Source organism: Gambusia affinis, linkage group LG08 (assembly GCF_019740435.1).
Source record: "Gambusia affinis linkage group LG08, SWU_Gaff_1.0, whole genome shotgun sequence".
In the NCBI taxonomy this organism is placed as follows: domain Eukaryota; kingdom Metazoa; phylum Chordata; class Actinopteri; order Cyprinodontiformes; family Poeciliidae; genus Gambusia; species Gambusia affinis.
The window spans coordinates 5,874,436-5,897,251 of record NC_057875.1 but is presented as its reverse complement, the minus strand read 5'-3'; the positions used below and the strand labels follow the sequence as shown (position 1 = coordinate 5,897,251).

The window sequence follows — 22,816 nt, the reverse complement described above, 5'->3', positions numbered from 1 at the left end:
ATGTTGTATGCTTACTATAAATAATAATATAAAATAATATAAAATTGGGCAATTAATAAAATATTAATGTCATGGCATATATACATATACATTTATTTACTTTTTTATCTTGCCGTTCTTAACTTAATAGTAATTAAAATGAGAAAATAACTGCAGCGATTTAAAGAAAAAAGTATAAAAAAGGCAAAAGTATATCTTAAACCACGTGTTGTTCACTGTTTTTGTTGTATCCAGGTTAATGTAAACCTCGTTTGTTTGGTTATTTTATCTTTGTTGCTGTTATTCGTTGTTTATTTTGTAGATAAAATAAAGAACCCACTTTCTGCTTTTTGTTAATCTGTAGTGTTTGTTGTATAAAAACTAATTGGTGAGTTAAAAAAACAAACATTTGTCCCGTGTTGCATCCCTGAGTTCTCATACCAGATCTTCATTAAGGCCTCTGACAGTCGGCTCCATGCTGACGTCTTTAGTTGCCACCATTTCGGCTTCGATTGCTTTTTCCTGGATGCTGGTGAAAACCTGCAGCAGGGTCAAAGGTTAACATGTTGTTTAGTGCAACATCCTTATTTAAATCTGACAGAATAATCAGGAGAAACTCACCCAGAGCAGCTGATTTATGGCAGAACACTTTGGAAGGAGCTGGTGTTTAGAACTACTGGCTGTTTAGGCCAGTAAATAAGGGATTTAACCCAAACACTGTTAGGCATTGGATTAGTGTGGGCATTTAATATGAAGCTTATGTTTATTTTTCAAAATAAAAGCCTTCATATTGCCCTCAGGTTAATGCATCGCCGTAAGGCGATGCAATAATATTAGAATGCTTTATATTCTTCTCTCAGGTTAGGGAACTGCCTTGCTGCGCAAGGCAGTTCATCAGCATTAGCCTTTTAGCTTAAATAAGCTATTACCTACAGTGCATTAACTTTAGCACATTAGCATTTTCCTGCCCCCACTAGTGCACCACCAAAGGCGGTGCAATAAGATCAGCTTGCATAATTTTTTTTCTAATAATTCCTGCCGTAACTTTAGCGCTGACATTAGCCTTTCGCTGTCCCCCACTAGTGGGGGCTAATATTATTGCACCGTCTATGGCGGTGCAATAATAGTGCTGTAGAATGCTAATATTAGCCTGCAATATCTTTTCCTCTTAGGTTACGGTACTGCCTTATAAAGGCAGTTCATTTGCATTAACATTTTAGCTTAATTAAATAAGCTATTAACTATTTCTCTTACTTATATATATTAAAAATAAAGCTTTTTTTTAAAAAAAAATAAAATAATTTTCTATACTATATAATTATTTTTTTTATATATACCATCTTGTATCTATGCCTGTGACGTAAGGTGAAGAAGTTGCCAGCCAGCTGTGATGTTTGCATTTTTTAAAATCGTTGCTATGCGAGGCTGACTGGTCAGCAGCAGGGTACGTCATAGAAGCGGGAAAAGCACCATCTCTGATTGGCTGCTACGTACTACCAAGTCGTGGAAGCTTCTGGAACTTTCTGCTTCCCAGTCTGCTTCGGTCAAGGTAAGAAGTGTTTGTGTTCTCTCCATAAAATATACTATTTCAATATTTCATTTGATTACAGTATTATTATAACTGCTTAGACTTAATGTGTTCTTTGAGAAATGTGCTCAATTTTAAAAGTTTGACTGCTGTGGAATATTTTGTTGTGGCTCTGATAGCATACCTGATAGCTTGATGGAGCAGGATTTTTGTAGATTTAGCCAATTTATTCCTAGCCGTCATGATATATGATATAGTTCCCCAAGTGCATCTTCCGTCCCTTACCAGTCGCAAGTTGCTCTCTATAACAGGTTAATGTGTTATTCGGTTCGGTTCGAGTGTAGTATGGTCTGAAGCGCAGCACCTGCAGTCATTTCTCTATTGATTTTTAGCGTGACTCAGCAACGGAGAACATCGCGGTTCTGGTTCTGATGGACTAAACAAACTTAGTTATTTTATTTTAGCTTGGTGTGATGTAAAAAAGTTTCTGCTTATTGCTAAACAAAGCAATGTCAAATCTTTTTGTCTCCATTGTTAGTAATGGAAAACAACCATTGTAATCCTATTTCTCAGTGACGTGCGGTCAGGGGAGGCAGGTGAGGCAGTGCCTCACCAGCCATCATGGAAAGAAAGAAAATATATAATCATAAAGTAATTTAAATTGTTATATTCATCCGGTGGTTTGTACTAAAAAATATTTATTTTTCATGTAGCTTCACCAATTTCGATTTTTATTTGTTCAAAATCGCTGAATTTTCTTATTTTCCCATTCAAATGCTTGGAAGCGATGCCGGTGAGGCAGCAGCGAGCTCTGCCTCACCTTGGATTGCGCAACCCCTGGCTCTGCGCTGGCTGCTAAGCGGAGAGAGCATGTTGCTGTACGGCGTCAATAAAATGGTTTAAACTAATTTAATATGTGAACTTATTTCCAATAATTTAGCTTATGTATATAATGTACAGTGCTTTTTGTCACCAACTGTGTTTGTGTAACGTGTTTTAATGTAATGACGATTATAAACGGCAGAGAACAGGTTCGAGGTGAGGCAGGCAGTTCTCTTGCCTCATGGCAGGGGGCGCTCAAGATCCCAGACGTTCGTCTTGTTCACTCCTCAACTGCCGAGTAAGTGACAGCGAGCTAGGCTAAACGATTCGGGAAGCAAGTCAAGTGCAGCGATAGATTATAATAGAGATAGTGATTTTTTTTTCCTCTCGCTTATCCCGACTTTCGACATGGATGACTACAACACCAAAAAAGTTTTCTCAAGTGAACTTTCAATCGAAGCAGGAGATAATATGTGTGTTTTGTGAGCTACAGTTTGTATGTGTAAGGATGCAGAAGTGAAACATAACCTGTAAACTGCTGTCAATCTATGCATCAAATCTGATTCTGATGACGTCAGTGCCTCACCAGCTATGAACCTCACCGCACGTCACTGCTATTTCTTCCTTTTAAGTTGCTTTAACAAGCTACAAGAACTGCTTTTTTTTCTATCTTGAGATATGAGGTTCAAAATACAGTGACGTTTTGATCACTGTAACAAACATTTCTCCGTTCTTTTACTTTTAATAATTAAAAATGGTGTCTCACACAGATGAGAGCCAGGCAGCCGCCATGTCCAGCGTCAAGTCTGTATTCAGCAGGAAGGCTGTGGTGCTCATGCAGCTGCTGAAAGAGGTGGTGGGAAACGATTCGTACCACATCAACAAGTATGATGACAACCACACATACTGGTGTGGTTGTCACCAGTATGTGATGTGTGTCCGTGAGACCACACATCTCACGGACAGGCAGAGTCCGTGAGATCATCCAGCGAGCTGAAGTCCTCATCGACCAGGAGGTGTCCTATGACCTGCTGGGGAGCAACTGCGAGCACTTTGTGACCCTTCTATGCTACGGGGAAGGGTTAAATTAGATTATAGTTTCAAATATGTTTTCATGTATGTGTATAGTTATTAAAGTTTTATATTTATAACAAGTGGATCATCATGGCAAAGCCATAATGTTTCACTTGTGATAGTAAATCTGTCGGGCCTCACCTTGACACTCAGGCAACAACCCTGAGTGCCACATGGCCAGACAGGACACATGTAAATTAAAAAAAAATTTATTGCAGAGGCATCAGATTCTCAAATTTATTGTTTTCTTTAAATGTTGTAATTTTAGTTCATTGTAAACTTTACCTGTAAAATCCTTGTTGAAATCTTTAACACGTGTTCAATATATATTTAAACTGTGATCTGTTGTGTGTGTGGGTTATTCAATAAAATCTTTTTCTTTCACTCTATTATGAAGTAAATGTTAATGAACTGCCTTCCTGCAGTTCATTAACATTGAACAGTTCAATGCAGGGCTCATTAGAACTAATGAGCAAGCCAGTGCAATAGCATTAACCTATGACCTAATGATAATAAATAGGACTACAAAAACGCCATATCTGTAGTTCTAACACTAATATTCTGCATTATCTGCTTCTCTCAAGTTAGGGAACTGCCAGTTCGTTAGCATTAGCCTTTTAGTTTAAATAAGCTATTACCCATTTTTCAGACTAACTAGCCATGTTTAGTATACTTAATGGAGTAAGTAAATGAGAGTAAAAATTCTAATGATACCCCACATGCTGCTGAAAGTATTTATGCTTACATTAGCATATTTGCTCTTTTTTTTTTTAGCTAATACACTTACTTTATCATACTGAATGTTGCATGTCTAGCTTACTTAACATTCTTGTGATTCTCCACATGCTATTGATTACATTGGAGCTTTCTTTAGCATTGATGCAAATTTTTAGCATCAGAACGCTGGGTCCAAACCGAAGGGCACACTTTGGCAGGCCCCAGTTAAATTTCTTCAGGAATTTTCTAGTTTATTATAAGTTATTGGGGCCACAGTCAGTGGTTTTTGTCACGGAGAAAAAGTTACCGCAGATGCTCTATGTGTGATGGATCTGGATTCACGGTTCAACTCGGTGAATATTAACTAAACCGCACAAAAATGCGACTAAATAGCCTAATGTTGATATGATTGTAATTTGAGGGGTAAAAATAGTAGCTACATGACCGAATTTCTTTTTAATGCTGTTGGTCAAAATAACGGAGAACAAAAAAGTCTAGCGCGACCTCTGGTTACAGCCCTAATTGTTAACAGCAGCTGTGCTTCGACACTAAACATCATTTATCTGTCAGGTTTTTGGTGGCCATCGATCGCAGAAATGGCGCAGAGGTTGCTATGGAGACAGTGAAGCTGGCTGAAGAGTTCATGTTGTCGTCTGGAGGTTTGGTGGTGGGAATTGACCTCAGCGGAGACCCAACGGTTAGTGAAGCACTAGATTTTGTGGTTTTGCAGTGTAACTTTAACTTTACAAAACCTCACCAAGTATTACTGATCAGGTTTCTAGTAAAAATGTCTTAGCGCACTTTAAATGAGACGAAACTAACTTATAAGAAGCATTTCAGCAAAATGTGTGAGGTTGTTTTATGTAAACAATGTATTAATAGTACTAGTCCCACTGGCAGATTATTTTACTGATAGCAAGATATTTTCCCATGTTTTAAGTGAAATAATCTGCCAGTGGAAGTAGAAGTTTTTCATCAATATTAAGTTATTATTCACATAAAAAAGCTCATATGTCTTTTAACTTTTAAAAGTTACTTTTAAGTTAGTTTTGCCTTATTTCAAGTGTTGTAAGAACACTTGCACTAGAAACTAGTGCAAGTTTGAAGTGCTCATGTCTTAAGATTTTATGCTTTTACAGTGCTGCAGTAAGTTACCAGCTCTAATCTACACTGCAAAAACACAAAATCTTATCAAGTATTTTAGGTTTAGTTTGTGGTGCAAATATTTTAATATACTAGAACTAAGATGAACCTAACGCACAAGTAACTTTTTAGAAAAAAAAAATATGAGCATGTTTTAAGTCAATAAAACATGATTCTATTAATTTACAAAAGTATTGGTCTCACTGGCAAATAATTTCACATACAACGTTGGAAAATGTATTATTATAAGTTAAATAATCTGCTAGTAGAAGTACTATTTTATATATAGTTTTAAGGAATTATTTACTTAAAACAAGCTAAAAGTAGAGAAAAAGTTACTTCTAACTTAATTCATGTGTTCTAAGATATTTGCACCAGAAACTAGATCAAAATACTTGGTAAGATTTTGTGTGTTTGCAGAGTGAGAACAAATGCTCAATAAAATAATCAATATGTTATTTTTGTGCTAATTTTCAGAAACAACAGCCATGTTTACGGTTTGGAAATAACAATTTTTTGTTAAGAAGATTTAACTTTTGGTTATTAAAATTTTTACATCTTGGCTAAGAAAAAAAATGTCAGTGTTTAATAGACAAACATCAAATCCTAAATTGAATATTTTGTAAAAAAATAAAAAATAAATAAATGAAAAAGTAAAGTGCACCCCAATCCCTAGTCAGATAATAAACCTGCCCATTTACTTTGTTTTCATCGTGTGTGTGTGTTTTGGGTTCTGTTAGCATCCACATGCTAATGAAGCTTTCATCTAAAGGTGGGACACGGCCGCTGTCTTCTTCCTGCTCTGGAGAGAGCCAGGAACTGCGGGCTGAAACTGTCGCTGCACATGTCAGAAGTAGGTCTCCTCTCCATCATTTAATTTATCTGGACTAGCTGTGCAACACTGCCGTTACTGGAACCAAACTGGCTGCAGGTTCCCTCCCAGCTGGAGGAGTCCGAGTTGCTGCTGAACCTTCCTCCTGACCGGATCGGTCACGGAACCTTCCTGCATCCGGAGATGGGCGGTTCTCAGTCCGTCGTAGACCGAGCGGTGAAAGGCAGGATTCCTCTGGGTAACACTCAACCGAGATCCAGAACCAAGAGATCGACTGTCGGCTGATGATGTTCTGATTTCATTCTTCCTCTTTTGCTCGTAGAGATTTGCCTGACGTCAAACGTCAAAGGACAAACGGTGCCGAGTTACTCCCAGCACCACTTCAGATACTGGTACCAGTTGGGACACCCGTGTGTCATTTGTGTAAGTTTCCCCTTTTGAAGTAACGAAATGCAATAAAACTATATATTTTTTATTTAGTGGCACTATTTCATAGATAGATGCTTTTTATATCCACTTCCTCCTTGTTTTGAAATGTTAGAGCAGCATCCAAATGTTTGGCTGTTTGTGCCAAAATCTCTTAAAAACACATTTGGCCAAAAAATCTGTTTAAAATGCATTAAAATAATTCTGAATTAAAAAAACAACAACAATGTTTTATTGCAGTATTGTCGTCAGGTTTATGTTGAAATAAATGTATAGACTATTGTAGATCCAAAACACAAAAAGTGTCTCGCCTTTTTAGATGAACGGTCCACGCTAATCCTACTTGTTGGAACGATAAAATAAAAACTTCTTGGTGGGGAAAAGAAGTGATTCTATTAAAATTGTGAAATGTGCTATTGGTCCTAATTTCAACCATCTGAGTAAATTCATTCTTATGGCTTTAAATTGTGACGCAACTGAAAAAATTTCTTTGTGGCGTTCCAGACGGACGATAAGGGAGTCTTCTGTACGGACTTGTCTCAGGAATATCAGCTGGCGGCGTCCGCCTTCGGTCTGCGTCCCGACGCGGTGTGGACGCTGTCGGAGCGCGCGGTCGACTGCATCTTCGCAGGAGACGAAGTGAAGCAGCAGCTCAGACAGAAGTGGACTGAATTAAAGCCTGGGCTGCTGAAGGGAGCCGAGCTGCAGGCTTAGAGATCATCTCTGGGTTTGATTTTACACTGCAAAAACAAAATCTTACCAAGTATTTTTAGTTTACTTTAAACTGCAAATGTCTTAATTAACTTGAAGTAAGATAAAACTAACTTACAAGTAACTTTTCAACAAGTATAAGTGACATAATCTCCCAGTGGCACTCGATGCTAACGGGGCAGGATTATGTAAAATCGACTCGGCTCCTTCAGACTAGCCAGCAGCAATTAGTAAACACCTGGTGGAACTGCTGAGCTCAGAGCAGCCACTTCTCAGTGAAATGCTGGTACAAATGTTGCTGAAAGGTTAATAGAGGAGCCATGATGTGACGACTTAATGAAGGCGGAGCTTCAGGAAGAGCAGGAGTTTTTAAAGAGACAGATGCGTAAAACGCCTCAAGGCGTAAAATTATTACATTTTTTAAAGTCATTTTTAATATTTATTGCAATTTTTTATCTGAAGTTAATTATTTGATTATGCTATAAATCAAATGTCTAGAAAATACATAATACTGCAATGTTTTTAAAAAAAAAAAAGACTTTAAATAAGCTCCTATATCTGCTGTAAAGTTCCTTGTAAGTCAGTTTTGTCTTATTTCAAGTGAACTAAGCTGTTTGCACTAGAAACTAGAACTAAAATACTTGGTAAGATTGAGTTTTTTGCAGTGTGCTGAAATCCAACACAAAACTGTAAATTATAAAATGTTTAATACATTGAGGCAAAGTGTTATTTTTGCTGTTTTACAGCGTTGTTCGGGTTCCTCATGCAAAGTGTAGAAACAAACTCAATAAGGAGCAGAAATAAAAAAATTTTTATGCATCTATGAGTCCAAAGACAAATTGTGTGCAGTCCGATCGCTTTGCAGGGTTTTTTTATGCCTTCTTTCCAAATTTTCCATGTTTGTCTTTGTTTTTCTTAAATTTTCCATGTTTCATTTCCTTCCTCTGCTTCCCGGGCGCGTTGCTCGTTACGACATTTTCTCCTTCCCATTTCCTCTTCTTGTCGCTGTCGGTAAAAGAAACACGATTACCACCGAGTCCCTGAGACAAACAGACAGCGGCGTGTTTTCCTGCAGATGCTGCACCTTTTGATGCTGACCACAGCCGTGCTCCCCGCTTTCTTCAGCACCTGGTCCCACTCCTCATCGTCTCCGCGGATCTTGTACCTGGAAACACAAAGAAAGTCGTTTCCAACACAGCAGAGCGTGTTTTCAATCCAGTGATGCGTCGACACAAATGCTCACTCTTCTAGCTCCATTTCCTTCACTTTCTCCAGATCTTTCTTGTGCTGCTCCTCAAACTCTTTGGCAGCTTCAGTCTGTGAATCAGGAAAACACTACAGTCAGTTTCTGATTCAGACAAACTAATAGATACAAGCGAAATATGAGTTTAAAAAGAGGAATTTTCTTAAAAAAAAACAGTAAAATATTTTATGATAAAGGAGGATCTTAATCCCAGGGCTCCTCCAGAAAACCTGCTAATCCCACTGGTTTTATTTTTTTTTTTTAATTGCTAAAAATTCACAAGAAATGTGAAAAAATGAGATATTATTGACAACATCTAAACACCAATTAAAACATCTTAAAAAAGACATACAAAAGTACATTTAAAAAATCTTTAAAAAAAACAATAATAATCAATGATCAATTATCCACATAATTAACCTGATCATTCCAATCTTAATATTTTTTGATGAACAATTTTGCTTACAGAAACATCATAATCTTATTTGGTTGAGTTTTATTTTGGATATTTAAAATGTCTTCCAGTTTTAATGTTAAGTGTTTTAAAAAAAATAAATTTACTGGTCTGGAAGAGCAAATTAGTATTATTATGCCATTATCAATACATTAATATTGTAGGACAATTAATCACTCAGCAAACTTTGTTATCATGACAGGAAGCATGTTGTATGCTTACTATAAATAATAATATAAAATAATATAAAATTGGGCAATTAATGAAATATTAATGTCATGGCATATATACATATACATTTATTTACTTTTTTATCTTGCTGTTTTTAACTTAATAGTAATTAAAATGAGAAAATAACTGCAGCGATTTAAAGAAAGAAGTATAAAAAGGTAAAAGTATATCTTAAACCACGTGTTGTTCACTGTTTTTGTTGTATCCAGGTTAATGTAAACCTCGTTTGTTTGGTTATTTTATCTTTGTTGCTGTTATTCGTTGTTTATTTTGTAGATAAAATAAAGAACCCACTTTCTGCTTTTTGTTAATCTGTAGTGTTTGTTGTATAAAAACTAATTGGTGAGTTAAAAAAACAAACATTTGTCCCGTGTTGCATCCCTGAGTTCTCATACCAGATCTTCATTAAGGCCTCTGACAGTCGGCTCCATGCTGACGTCTTTAGTTGCCACCATTTCGGCTTCGATTGCTTTTTCCTGGATGCTGGTGAAAACCTGCAGCAGGGTCAAAGGTTAACATGTTGTTTAGTGCAACATCCTTATTTAAATCTGACAGAATAATCAGGAGAAACTCACCTGCACGAATTTCCGGATGAGACGGTTGAAGAGCCCCATGAGCTGCGAGCTCGGCAGTTCGATTTCTTTCTCCAGCTGATCCACAGGTTTGTGCTGCAGACCAATTCCCAGCAGCAACGCCTGCACAGGAAGTGTCAGCCAATCAGCAACTGGTTCATCACAAACAGGATGTGCTGAAGTCAGGATAAACCTACACACTGCGCTGCCGACAGGGAGACGCCACCCAGCTGCTGGAGGAAGAAGACGCGAGCCACGGTGGGGATCAGGTCCATGACCAGGTGGTAGTCCACCATGCTCCTGGAGTACAGCTCCAGGCGTTTGAGGTCGTACGGCGTGAAGTGGGCCGCCAGCTCGGCGCTGCTGAGAGCTGGTGGAGATTTAGACCAATCAGACGAGGCGATCAAGAGCGGAAACCTGAGATTTAACTTTTTTATTTTTAGAAACATCTTACAGGCGGCCTCCTCTTTCAGCCTCTTATTCTGCAGGATGCTGAGCGCCAGGCTCGGGTGGAAGCTGCTGAACTGGTAGGAGAGCAGCGACAGGAAGCGCCGCCGGAAATCTGAGGAGGGAAGAGGAGGGAACGATCAGGCGGAGGGAACGAACAGGCGGAGGGAACGAACAGGCGGAGGGAACAATAATTATTTACCAAAAGAAAAAGGTCCTACAAAGTTACTTCCAACTTTGCAGGAGCTTGTAATAAGTCAGTTTGTCTTATTTCAAGTTAATTAAGATATTTGCACAAAAAACTAGACCAAAAATACTTGGTAAGATTTTGTGTTTTTGCATATGTGAAACTAATGCAGATAAATATCAGATTGTTTTCAAAGCGTCTTCTGTCTGAACGGCCATGTTGCATTTTATCTGCCTCTTTTGTCATTTATGTAAAAAACGCGTCACAATTCTGCACCAGAAGAAGCCAGATGTGATAAATCAGGATGTAAACAATGGCTGAGAATTATGATTTAAAAATCTGTCACTAAGGTGCATCACAATCCCACCTCTCTTATCCGAACTCCACATCCAAACAGACTTTCCTAAAAAGGTCACAATCAATTCTCCACCAAAGGAAGTCGCTATTTTTCATGCTTTCTTTTCATTCACTTCCTTCAACTTCTATTGCTGAATGAAATTTAAAATGGATCCATAGATGGTGGCGTCCATTATTACTTCTGTAAACAATCCTCTACACATGTGGGACGTAAACCATTTAAATCTGATTCGATCGGCTTTAATTAGTCGTGTTAAATAAAACAAATAAAACAAAAAACTGCATCAAAACCAAATAAATCCATTTCCACCTTTCCAGAAGGCGGCGAGCCACAAGCTCTGCTGCGAAGCCTCGTCCGTGTTCAGCTCCTTCAGCATCACGCAGGAATGCTCTCCTGTCAGCTCATTCTGAGCCAAACAGAACAGCAATCAGTTCAGGAATAACACACAAACACTAAACATTCATCTAAAATCAGCACTTACAGGAGTCTGCCTTAAATACACCGGAGTGTAACCCGCTTTCTTCCAGAACCTGCAAGATACCAAACAGTTTAACACATTTAAGTCTGGAAATATGTTTCAGGGTTTGTTTGTTTTTCAATGATGAAGTCACTGTAGATAGAAAAAAGTAAACTTATGCCAAAAAATGTTTGGATGACTCAAATATAATCTAGAAAAAATTTATTTCTGAGTATGAAAATTTTACACTTTTGTAGCTAAGAAAATTTCCAAAAGTTGAATATTTTCTAATTTTCTAGCATATTTTTTTCTAGAAAATTTGAAATTGAGCTAAAATTTTCAGATTTTATCTCCTAGGAAATTTTCAACTTTTCAAATTCAGAAATTTCCTTATTTTTCTATATTTCTGAGATTTAGCTAAAAATTTCTGAGTGTTACTCATAAATTTACTCCTTTTTTAAAATGTTTTTTTAACCTACGACCCTGATACTCCATTGTATTTCCCCTCACTTGAGCAGCTGCGCCGTGAGTCCGTAGGAAACTCCTAAATAGTCCAGCCTCTCAGCTCTTCTCTCGCTGAGCTTCAGCAGCAGAGGAGGAAGCTCCTTCCGAGGAGTCACCACCTCCTCCAGCAGACTGACCGCCTGAAAAACAAAAAAACATTAATTTCCCAGAATAACATGAAGGGAAACCGTCAGATTGTGGCTGAAATCGATCTACTTACTTCGCTGCTGACGGAGGAGATCTGTGTGTGAGCTGGTTGGACACTCTCGTCCATAGTGGGAAACTTCCCCTCGTAGTACATCTGCAGCTGCTGCAGAGCTCTGGAGCCGTAGCCCATCTGTTGGAGAGAGGCAGCTTAGTAATTATTATAAAAAGCAAGAAAAAAAAATCACATTTTGGACGTTTTTTAAACCTGCATTTGGATCTACGACTTCTAAAAACAGCACTGGAAAACAATATATATATATATATAAGTCAGAATTACTTAAAACTGTTGCCTAGCAACTGCAGTCCAGCCCAGCCCGCTACCTAGCAACCCATTCAGAGTTCCAGGGCTGTGCCCACCACTGACAAGTTTGTTTAAAAAAGGAAGGACTCAGCATTTAGATAATGGCAACACAAATGTTTCACAAAGACGTCTTTCCCATGTTATTAGTGAAATAATCTGTGTTTAGATAATTTTCTTCAATATTAAGGAATTATTGAATTAAAACAAGCTTAATTTCTTGCTGAAAAATTACTTGCAAGTTGGTTTTGTCTGGTTTCAAGTGTGGTAAGATATTTGCATTAAAACAATTGGTAAAATCTTAGGTTTTTGTAGTGTAAAAAAAAAAGAAAAAAAGCTGATTTGGGTCGCATTTGCCTGCTGTGTGAATGTAGATTGTTGCTCTTCACTTTGATTTCTAGCAACAACAATAAAAGCTATAGAAATTCAGGCACCTCACAGATAAGGCTGCAGCTTTTCACCACCAACACACCATAAATTATGAACACACACTCAGAGCAGATCTGCAGCGGCTCTCACCCCTTGGTAGTCTGGATTGACCGCGATGCGCACCACTCTGCCTCCAGACAGGCTGCCAAAGTCTGCGTCTTGAAACTGTGTTGGGACGAAGGAACAAGTCATCAGCTGACAATGTGTGTGTGTGTGTGTGTGTGTGTGTGTGTGTGTGTGTGTGTGTGGGCGCGTTTGTTTCTAATACCTTGTGGGGACCATTTTCCTGACATATACCACGTTGTGGGGACCCTCTGCTCTTTGTGGGGACCGAAGTCTGGTCCCCACAAGGGGAAACACTGTTTTTGGGTCAGGGGTCAAATTTAGGACTAAGATGTGAATTGAGTTTTGGTTAGGGTTAGGTATTTAATGGGTAGGATAAGGGTAAGGTTTAGGCTGTAGAAATGAATGGAACTCAATGGAAAGTCCCCACAAAGATAGCCGCGCAAACATGTGTGTGTGTGTGTGTGTGTGTGTGTGTATACCTGTTCTGATACGGTCCAGGGGATGAGATCTCCTGAGGCCTTCTTCCCTCTGGACAGACTGTTGAGGATGGACTGCCTGGAAATTTCTCCTTCAAGACAAACCTTAAGAACCAGACAAACAAGAATCTGTTTTCTCTACAATGTGACCCATTTCATAATGACTTAGATTGATTTTAAGTCTCATCATATTCATACGACTCTAACTGAGGGCTTTGCTGTTTGTGATTCTCACACCAGCTGTCAACTGGAAGGAGACGAAGAAGTGACACAGATTTTGCGTCACACTTTGATTCTGAAGTCAACTTCATGGTTAGCGTTCTTTTTTAATGCAGTTTAGAGTCATCTTCCACCGATTCTTTGTGTTTAGTAGTTTAGCGTTAGCTTCTGCTGTATTTTGTAATAACATAAGGAAGCTAACTATTAGCATCAGCCATTTATAAATGTGTTTAGCAGTTCATGGTTAGCCTCCACTATTTTTAATGCATTTAGCAGTTAAGCCTTAGCCTCTGCTAACTTTTTAAATGTGTTTTACATTTTATTGTTAGCAAAGTTAACAGTAAACCTAACTTTTTGGTTAACTGTGCCCACCTCTGACAATAACTATTCTCAATTATAATGCAAACATATTCTCCATTACAACCATGGCAGACATTTTGAAATATGTCCACAAGAAAAAGGAAGCTCATTTCTGTGGTTCAACATATGTAGGCTATGATTTGACACCAAAAATATTAATCTAACTGCTTGTTTTAGTGCAAAGATTAACTTTCCATGTCAGCCATCTTGAAAAAAAGTCAGTAAATATGATATTCCCACTGGTCCAATCATGTGTGATTTGACACCAAAAGTATAAATATAGCCAAATTTAGTGCAGAAATAAACATTTACTTAATGACCACGGCAGCCATTTTGAATTTTTTAGTGGCTAACGCTCCCCAGCAAGTTTCTGGGCGTATCTGTGCCAATTTGGGTTCTTGCATCGACATGGGAAGGATTTTGCTGCTCTGTCCTACCTGAACGACGGCGAGGACTTCGGGCAGAGAGTTCTGGGTGGGCGGAACGGGCGGCAGGAGGCAGAAGAGGTGATGGGCCGGAGCGTCCGACAGCAGCTGCAGGTCGTTGGGGGAATTCTGGAGAGGCAGAAAAATGCAGGTGAGCAAAAATAAAAGGACACAAATGACGACGTGTGATTTTCAGCTGCAGAACGAAATGTGACCTTATAGTGCGACGCCACGTAGAGAGCCATCAGCCTCTGCAGAAACGCCTCGGACGCCTTGTGATAGCAGAACAGCGTGTCTCTGTTTACATAATACCTGAACGGCGTTCGCTAAGGAGAAACGCTGGAAACATTTCACTAAATTCACAAAGTAAAATTATCCAAAGAACACATAAAGACATACAAAGGTTTAAATTATGACTTTTTTTGTTTTGGTCGTTGTTTTTCAAGCCTGACCGTCTGGATCCACCGTCCTGCAGGCTTTAGGCGTTTCACTGCTGTTGCTACACACCCAATCAAAGTCGTTATTATTTACTAACACTAACAAAACAACAACAATTAAAAGTGATAAAACATTTTCGTTAGCCGAAGTGGATAAAAACAGTAATTAGTGGTGAAAAACTAAACTAACTGAAACTACATGGGCATTATTAAAACTAAATACCCTTTGTTTTTGTGTTGAAACTATTTATCAGCGTTTTGAATTGATGTAATGTTAAAAACTAACAAACACTCTAAAAACTAAAACTAACCGAATCAGACAAACAAAAAGTCACGACGACATAAAACTAAACTGTAATAAAAAACCCAAAGTTTTTACGACCCAGAACTTGAATTAAGTGGGTCTGCAGCAGCAAACAGCAACAATTCACCTCTGATCAATGCCTGAATGTAAATAATTATCTTGATGAAGTATTTTAGTCCATCATAATTTTCTGCCCGTGTGTTTTATAAATCAGGCAGGACTTTCCATTATTTCTGATATTTTCAATTCTTTACCAGTTGCAGTGGAAAATCGTTAGCAAAGCGTTTTATTTCCGAGGAGTTTTAGTAAATGTAAAAGGTGTTGCATTTTATTTGAATACTTCATAATATAAAAGGAATCGGTAAGAAATGAAGGATACAGGTCACAGGCCTGTGGAAGTGGGCAGCCAGAAATGAGTCGGGGAATGTTGAGGCAGTCCAGACAGAGCAGCTCATTCAGCCACTTCTCCACCGCGTCGCCCGCACCGTACCGAATGGACTCGTGCAGAGAAACCTCGTGTAGAGTCCGAGCTGCGCACAGCAGGAGACGACAACATGAGACGCTCAAACTAAACTCTGCTTGAGGAGGGAGGGGAGAAAGAAGAGGATAACGGTGATGGGAACCTGCTGCTAGCCTGGCTGTGTTTGTGCTCCTGTTCTCTGCAGAAAGGTTCTGCTGACTGTCGGCGCTCTGCTGCCTCAGCTGCTGGATGAGTTTGAGAGAAAGAGAGCGGCCGGTGCCTTCATAGCTGCAGAGGAAGAACAAACATTTCTGAGTGGAACGTTGATTACAGGCAGAAGCTTCAGTGCATTTCAGTAAGACTCTGTTAGCTCAACACAAACTGCTGCGAAATGGGAGAACCAATGAAATGCAGGAAGCTGTTCAGAGATGACGAGAAATAAAACCTACAGCTGCACCGATTGCAGCCGTCTTACCGATCACCAATCTTTAAAAAAGATTGATACCGTCTCATAACCCCATCATGACAAATTTTATGGAACTTATGTAAAAAATATAAAATACGTAATTCTTATGAATTTAGTCCATCGTCAAGTATCGGCCGATCACCCAAAATCAAAGATATGGGGGCCGATCAATTGGTGCACCCTAATAATAACAACATGCGCCTGTTCTATAAAACTGTGGTAAAAGACTGAAAACCTGGGAGGAAACGCTAAACGTGCAGCTGGAGCTTTCATGAAATGGTTCAAATAAAAATGAAATCCACGTGTTAGAATGGCCTAGTCAAAGTCCAGATCCAAATCCAGATGAGAACTCGTGACAAGACTTGAAAGTCCTTTCAACCCAAACCGACTAAACTTGAGACATTTCACAAAAAACAAAGTGCAGAAATATAAATTTCTAATAATATAAAATATAATATAATATAATATAATATAACATAATATAATATAATGTAATATAAGCCAGTAGACAGCAAAGAGAGACAACAAATAGTTTAGTAAACTTAGAATAAGACACAACTAATTTATAAGTAAGTTGTAGGAATTTGTTTTAAGTAAATAATTTCTTAGTGCTGTTGAAAAAGTTCTATATTGGTGGATAAATTAACTTCTAAGACATTTTTAACATTATTGCTGAAATAATCTGTCAGTAGAAGTTTTTTTTATTAATATTAAGTTATTACTACAAGTGAAATAATCTGTAAATGGAACTAAAACTTTTTCAATATAAAGGAATTATTTACTTAAATCAAGCTCACATATCTTACTGAAAGGTTCTCTATAAGTTAGTTTTGTCTTATTTAAGATAAACTAAGATATTTACACTAAAAACTTGAGGAAAAATGCTTGGTGAGATTTTGTGTTTTTCCAGTGAATGCCACACTTTTGAAAACTACGTTGAGGCTGTAAAGTAAAAAAATGTGTTAAAGTCTCAGGAGTTTTAATTGTTGCAACATTTTTTTTTTTTTGCAAATAAACATTAGTTTCTCTGTCTTTTTCTGCGTTGACATCATTAGTAAACGAGTGATGGTGTTTCTTTCTGACCCGTTGATGGTGGAGGCCATGAAAACCAGGTACGGCCCCAGCAGGTTTTTAACCAGAGGAAGCGGGATGGCCGCAGCCTCGTCGATGACCAGCAGCTCAGCTTGGCCCAGTTTCACCGCGTCTCCGGGATGGATGTACTGACGGACGTCACAGAGAGGATATTTTAGTTTTTATCACGATATCAGGTCGTTAAGCCGTTTAAAGTGGTTTAAAGTTACCTGAATGGTCTGTCGATGCTCTTTGAAGATGTTCACTCGCACCACTGCTTTGTTGAATTCAGGGTTCAGCGACTGGATGATTTCGTAGTCCAGATGCTCCTGCAGATTAGAGCTGAGCATTTTAACCTCCTCTGCCTTAATATTGGATTGACTGCAGGCAGGAAGACGCGGGCGCCGTCTACCTGGTACTGCAGCGCGTCGAAGCCTTTAAAGATGAATTCGAACATGGTGTGAAGGTTGTCGGGACTCGGCGACGTTACGAAGATGTTGGAGTAGCTGAGTTACAGGAAGCAGGAGTCAGCGGTGAAGAACAGCCAAACGTTTGATGTTTGGGGTGAATTTGATCTGTACCCAAACGCCACGGCTCCTGCGACCGCCAGCCCCATGGCGGCGGACTTTCCTCGGCCTCGGGCGGCGGTCAGAGCCACGGTGCTCCTCAGGGTCTTCTCTGAAACGGCTTCGATAAACTTCAGCACGGCCTTAGCCTGCAGAAACCAGAACATTTATTACCAGAGGACTGGGAGGCGCAGCTTTAAAACAGACTACATTTTATCAATTAATCAAATATTTGATTTCAATTTTTGGACTTATAATTTAGATTAACTCTACGACGGAATATTAGGTCCAGACTGGGATTCATATTTTTTAACTACAAGGGGAAAAAAGTAATAATAAAACCAGAATAAAGTCAGAATATTAGAATAAAGTCATATTTCATGAGAGCTCCAATGAAAATGAAGAATGTTGAGCATCTTGTGAAGTAATACTTTAGCAAATGTTTTCCAGATAATTATCAAATTATTAACATTAGCAGGACTTTGAAGCTATCAAGCAAAAACCACACGAGCTGGGCTGGTCATATTATAATCTGATGACTAAGTTTTCTTCTGATTGAAACAAATTGTTTTCTTGTAACTTTGAGACTTTTTTATTTAAAACTTTCTCAGAATAAAACAAAAGTTCTCAGGCTGGCCCTAACATTTTCTGTCATCTTTTTTTTCTTCAGAAAACGAAGCAAAAAAAGGACAAAATATTTTTAAAAATTGGATTAAATTTGGAAATCTGTCAAGAAAGAAATCTGATACTTTCACTGCAAAATCACAAAATCTTACAAAGTAATTGTGTTTAGTTTATAGTGAAATATCTTAGCACACTTGAAATAAGAAAAAACCAACTTAAAAGTAACTTTTTGACAAGATATAGAGACTTGTTTTAAGTCAATAACTGCTTAATATTGATGAAAAGGTTCTAGTTTTATTGGCAGAAAAATTAACTTGTAACATGGGAAAAATGTCATGTTACAAGTTAAATAATCTGCTAATTGAACAGGCACTTTTTCATCATTATTATGTTTACTGACTTAAACCAAGCCTCCATCTCGTCCTGAAAAGTTACTTTTAAGTTGATTTCTCTTATTTCAAGTGTGCTAAGATATTTCACTATAAACTAGATCAAAAATATTTGGTAATATTTTGTGTATCTGCAGTTTTATTTTTAAGCCTCTAAAAAGCCGCCAGCGGATCCAACAATAATTGTTTAATTAAAAGTGTGAAGTGAAAGCTTAAAAACGCCGACAGTTCACTTCCTGAGCTTCTTCTCTTTCCATAAGACGTCAAATTTGCAATCAGCTTTTATCATCTCTGAATTTTCCAGTGGGTGTAACAACATTCAGCAGTGAATGTGGAAGCAGCGTCTGATCGATGCTGACCTGATCCATGGTCCTGCAGCAATCCACCAACACGCCAACGGGCTGCGTGTCCTGCAGAGACGCCTTCAGCTCCTTCAGCTCCTGCTCTCGAGGAGACAGACCGTCCTCCTGCACAGGAGACGATCAGGACAGATCCAACCACAAAACTGAACCTTTTTTTTTTTTTTTGCTTCAGTGTGTGTGAAATTTACGGTGTTTCAAATACTTTGATAAAGGCGTCTAGAGGAATCAGATTTCAACAAGAAAAGATCAACCACGGACTGAGTTACTATGACTGATCCAACAGAATGGATGTCCGAACTTTTTAGAACTTGGACCACAATTAACAAAAAAGGAAAAAATAAAGTAATAAGGAAAAAGAAACAAGGATCAAATGGAACAAATGAAAGAAGAAAAATAGTGAAAATCCAGATTTTTCTTACTCACAAAGGTTCGTTTAAATTATCGTGCAGAAATTTAAGGGTTTTGCACGTTTGCCTCACTAAAAGAAACATTCCAGTTTATAAATGTTTTAGGTTTCAAACTTTACCTGAAAGGTGAACTTTAGTTAAATGAGACTGTTGGGAACAAAGTCCAGGAGAGTCTAGTGTCAAAAAATGACTAAACATGAGAAAACAATCTCCCCAACTCACTGTTATGTACGGTGGAGAATCTGTGATGCTGTGGGCCTTTTCTTTACTAAAGGAAATTTAAGTTGGATTTTTACTTCTTTTTTTCAGAGTGAATAAATTTATTTAAAAGCTGTTTACACATTTACCAGGGCAGCAAATAAATATGTCTTGACCTGCCAGAATAAAAAAAGTAATCAAACAATCGCATAATATATTAAAACAATCGCAATAATTTCCATTTGGATGATTTAGCATTCTTTCTTTTCTCTCTCTCTTTCTACTGGTCTCCAGTTTGGTGCTTTTGGTCTCAGCTAGGCCTTTTTATGAAGGATAATTTTGTTTACAGAAGCTTCATAATTCCTTTTATTTGTTGTTTTGTTTATTTATTTTGTATTTTAAAAATGTCTTCCAGTTCCAATGCTAAAATGTCCATCAAAATTTAAAGTTAATTGACTTTTGAAAATGTTTTCTTGCATTAAGGTCTCAAAACAACAATATCATTTATCACAATAACTTCTGAGATCATTTAAAATCTAAATGCATCTGCATCAGGACATCTATGTGATTTACTTTAACTGTCAGTTTAGGTTTTTCGTACTCATTCCCAACTTATTTTAGTTTTGCAAAAACCAAAACAAACAAAGTTGATTCCAAACAGTTTTGGTACCTGAGTCTTGGGAGGGACCGGCTTGATGTTCGCCACATGGCTGGAAATCGGCAGGATGTTGAGCTGGTCGTCGATAACGACGCAGTTTTTACAAGAGGAAAGCGACAGGATGAATCTGAAATAAAAACAGAAGGATTCATATTCCAGTTTTTTTCCGCTGAATAAATTTCACAAAAAACAGTAACGCTGACCTTTCATTAAATCTGCCAACGACGTCCTGATGAGCCTCGGTTCTGTATCGGGAGTGAACGTCCTGCAGGGAGAAGGGAACTGTTCTCCTCTGAACTGAACTGATGAAGTGATAGCAGAGGAAGCTGAAGGATTACCATGGTCATAGTGTAGAGCTGCTTCAGAGAGTTCATCGTCCTGAGGAGAATCACCACCATGCCGCCTCCTTCCACCGTCTCAATGGTTCGCGCCAACAGGTTGGGAGTGAGCGCTTCAAAATCCTGGGTGACGAGTAAAAACACAAAAATTAAACATGGGAAATTAAAACATATTCAACTAAATCTGTTATTAATTTCCTCTTTGCGATCAATAAAGTACTTTAGCTCTTATCGCCAGCGACGTTTTGGTAAGCCAAATTTGAAGTACCGTAATTACTGTAATACCCAATATCAGGTTATTATGGTAATTTCACTCCCGTTGATGCAGGGTTAGGGTTAGTTTTACTTTAGCTTAATCTGATGAAACAATCTTTTAATAGACGGTAAATAGTGAAAATTACTGCTGGACATTAAAAGTTCCAGCTACTAAGAAGAAATGGGCAAAAATATTAACTCACAAGACATTTAAAGAACTTTATAGAATTAAAATAAGTTAAGATATCCAGGCGGAGATTTGAAACTTGGAGCTCAGAGGGTTAAATTGAATTTTAATTAAATGTTTCTTTGAATTAAAGCTTTTTATATTGATTTCAGGGTTTTTCACAGTGTATTATAAGCCTGGCGGCCCACCAGGCTTTAATTGTGCCCCGACCCAGATGAATATTGTTTTTAAGTCTTTTTAAAATGTTTGCATTTTTTAAAGATTTTATTATTGGTGTTCCTTTATTAATCTTTCAATCTTCCAATAACATAATTATCAGGTGATATTTTCAAATTTCCAGCAGCACCTAACCACCTTAGCAAGTTTTATGGGGAAACATTTGATTTAATCAGTAAGTCAAAGAATCTACTCTGGATCTTAACTGCAAAGTGCGGAGGAAGCAGATCAATAAAGGAAAATCTAACAGAAAAAAACTTTAAATAATGTGAAATTGTTGCTATTTTAACCAATAAAATAAAAGTCCTATAAAAAACAAATTCCAGCAGCAAATCTATTTTGGCTGTCAAGTTTATTTATGCAGCAACAATGCAGTTTTAAGTGCTTTACACCATGAAAACAAATAAAGTAACCAACAAATAAGCATCAGATTTTGTCAAATTTTATCATCAAGCAAATATATACCAAATACATTTCAATGTTCCAGATACTACGAATCAAAGGCAACTCTAAACAGGTGAGTTTTTAGTCTGGATTTAAAGCTTTGGTGTTAAAAGTGTGGTCCGAGGGCCTTTTGTGGCCTTTGAAATGATTTTTGATTGGCCACATTGACCACAAGTCAAGAACAGTAAAAACTGACAAGCCCAAAAGTTTGGAAAAAAAAGTCCCTGATAATCAATGAAAAATTAATCAACAATCTGATGTGCACTGATAATTTTAACAATAGTGTGTTAATGGTTTTCAAAACTGTTGACTATATGATGTATTTATGTTTTTTTGGTATGTTTTTACAATGTAAAGCACTTTGATCCGCCATGTTGCTGAAACGTACAATACAAATAAACTTGATTGATTGTTTTTCAATGAGTGGATGGGTAGAGTAGCCAGAAATCGTTCTCTTGTGAGCAGAATCAGACTCACCTGTAGGACACACATCCCGTACGTGTTTCCCAGGATCTTGTGCGTCTCGTTGTAGTAACAGTAGCGGATGTTGGTTGCAGCGACGAAGAGCTCAAACGGATCGTCCTGATTCAGATTCAATGTTCCAGTTTTGATCTTCTTCTGCAGCTGTTTCATCCGCTTCTTCCGGTTGCTGTTTGAAAAAGACAAATCAAATCTCTACCTGCACAGCACCGATGGCAGCTGAATGTGTGTGTTGTTTACACACACCTGCTGAATCCAAGGTCTTTCTTGTAGCACCAGAGGACCGACGGTCGGGCTCTGACGGCGGCTTTGGACAGCATGTGGTGAAGGATCACCACCTGGATCGGAGGCAGGTTGGTTTGTGTTAAAGCTGTGAAAATAAACTCTGTCGTTTCTACAGGTGTGACGGGTTTATACCTGATCTCTCCCTCGGTCTCCCACCACCACAAACATGGTTCGGTGTTGGAGCGCGACACCATTCTCGATCTGGACCCGAATCCGGTTGTCTACTTTCTTGCGGACAGTCGCCATCGTACTTCTGCCGAGGAGAGAAGTTAAAAATAATCATCAGCACAATGATAAAAATCAGTGGCTGCAGTTATTCTTTCAGCAGACGAACATAAATTATTATAAAATTAAACCAGCAAATTTTAAATTACCTTAAATAAAGTTCTTGGATGTTTTTTTCTTCACTTCTTTTGGTTTACAGCTGCATGGAGCTACATGCCGACCATGTTGATAAACTCACGTGGAGACAGTAGTTCACGAAGGACCCCTGTGTGACGTCAA

General features: G+C 38.1%; 3 protein-coding genes across 3 annotated transcripts in view; 1 reads left to right on the top strand and 2 right to left on the bottom strand.

Moving 5' to 3' along the window:
• LOC122836234 (RNA cytidine acetyltransferase-like) overlaps positions 1-543 on the bottom strand; it is a 1,761-nt gene extending 1,218 nt beyond the window's left edge. The window contains exon 1 of the mRNA XM_044126037.1: positions 421-543. Within this exon, the coding sequence (XP_043981972.1) occupies positions 421-480 (60 nt within the window). The 5' untranslated portion in view covers positions 481-543. The remainder of the gene's footprint in view (positions 1-420) is intronic.
• adal (adenosine deaminase-like) overlaps positions 1-8,051 on the top strand; it is a 16,846-nt gene extending 8,795 nt beyond the window's left edge. Inside the window, exons 6-10 of the mRNA XM_044126036.1 lie at positions 4,691-4,817; positions 6,036-6,116; positions 6,195-6,333; positions 6,418-6,518; positions 7,026-8,051. Coding sequence (XP_043981971.1) covers positions 4,691-4,817; positions 6,036-6,116; positions 6,195-6,333; positions 6,418-6,518; positions 7,026-7,235 — 658 coding nt within the window. The 3' untranslated portion in view covers positions 7,236-8,051. The remainder of the gene's footprint in view (positions 1-4,690; positions 4,818-6,035; positions 6,117-6,194; positions 6,334-6,417; positions 6,519-7,025) is intronic.
• nat10 (N-acetyltransferase 10) lies at positions 7,923-22,816 on the bottom strand. The gene is made up of 29 exons (XM_044126030.1): positions 22,687-22,816; positions 22,445-22,565; positions 22,274-22,365; positions 22,025-22,196; positions 20,446-20,568; positions 20,311-20,372; positions 20,120-20,234; positions 18,842-18,949; positions 17,485-17,618; positions 17,316-17,409; positions 17,134-17,232; positions 16,916-17,052; positions 15,530-15,654; positions 15,286-15,436; positions 14,381-14,477; positions 14,178-14,294; positions 13,165-13,266; positions 12,710-12,784; positions 11,906-12,022; positions 11,692-11,825; positions 11,206-11,254; positions 11,034-11,130; positions 10,187-10,294; positions 9,930-10,102; positions 9,736-9,855; positions 9,556-9,654; positions 8,476-8,549; positions 8,317-8,397; positions 7,923-8,237 (listed from the first exon to the last, which is right to left on the bottom strand). The coding sequence occupies exons 2-29, from the start codon at positions 22,556-22,558 to the stop codon at positions 8,105-8,107; spliced, it is 3,102 nt and encodes a 1,033-aa protein (XP_043981965.1). The 5' UTR covers positions 22,559-22,565; positions 22,687-22,816; the 3' UTR covers positions 7,923-8,104.

Excerpts from the sequence above, each read along its gene's own strand:
- nat10 (XM_044126030.1), bottom strand. The coding sequence starts at position 22,558 with ATGGCGACTGTCCGCAAGAAAGTAGACAACCGGATTCGGGTCCAGATC. Across the intron at positions 20,235-20,310 it reads GTTGGCAGATTTAATGAAAG|ATTCATCCTGTCGCTTTCCT; the intron begins GTCAGCGTTACT and ends TTTTTATTTCAG. Across the intron at positions 8,550-9,555 it reads GAGGCCTTAATGAAGATCTG|ACTGAAGCTGCCAAAGAGTT; the intron begins GTATGAGAACTC and ends CCTGATTCACAG.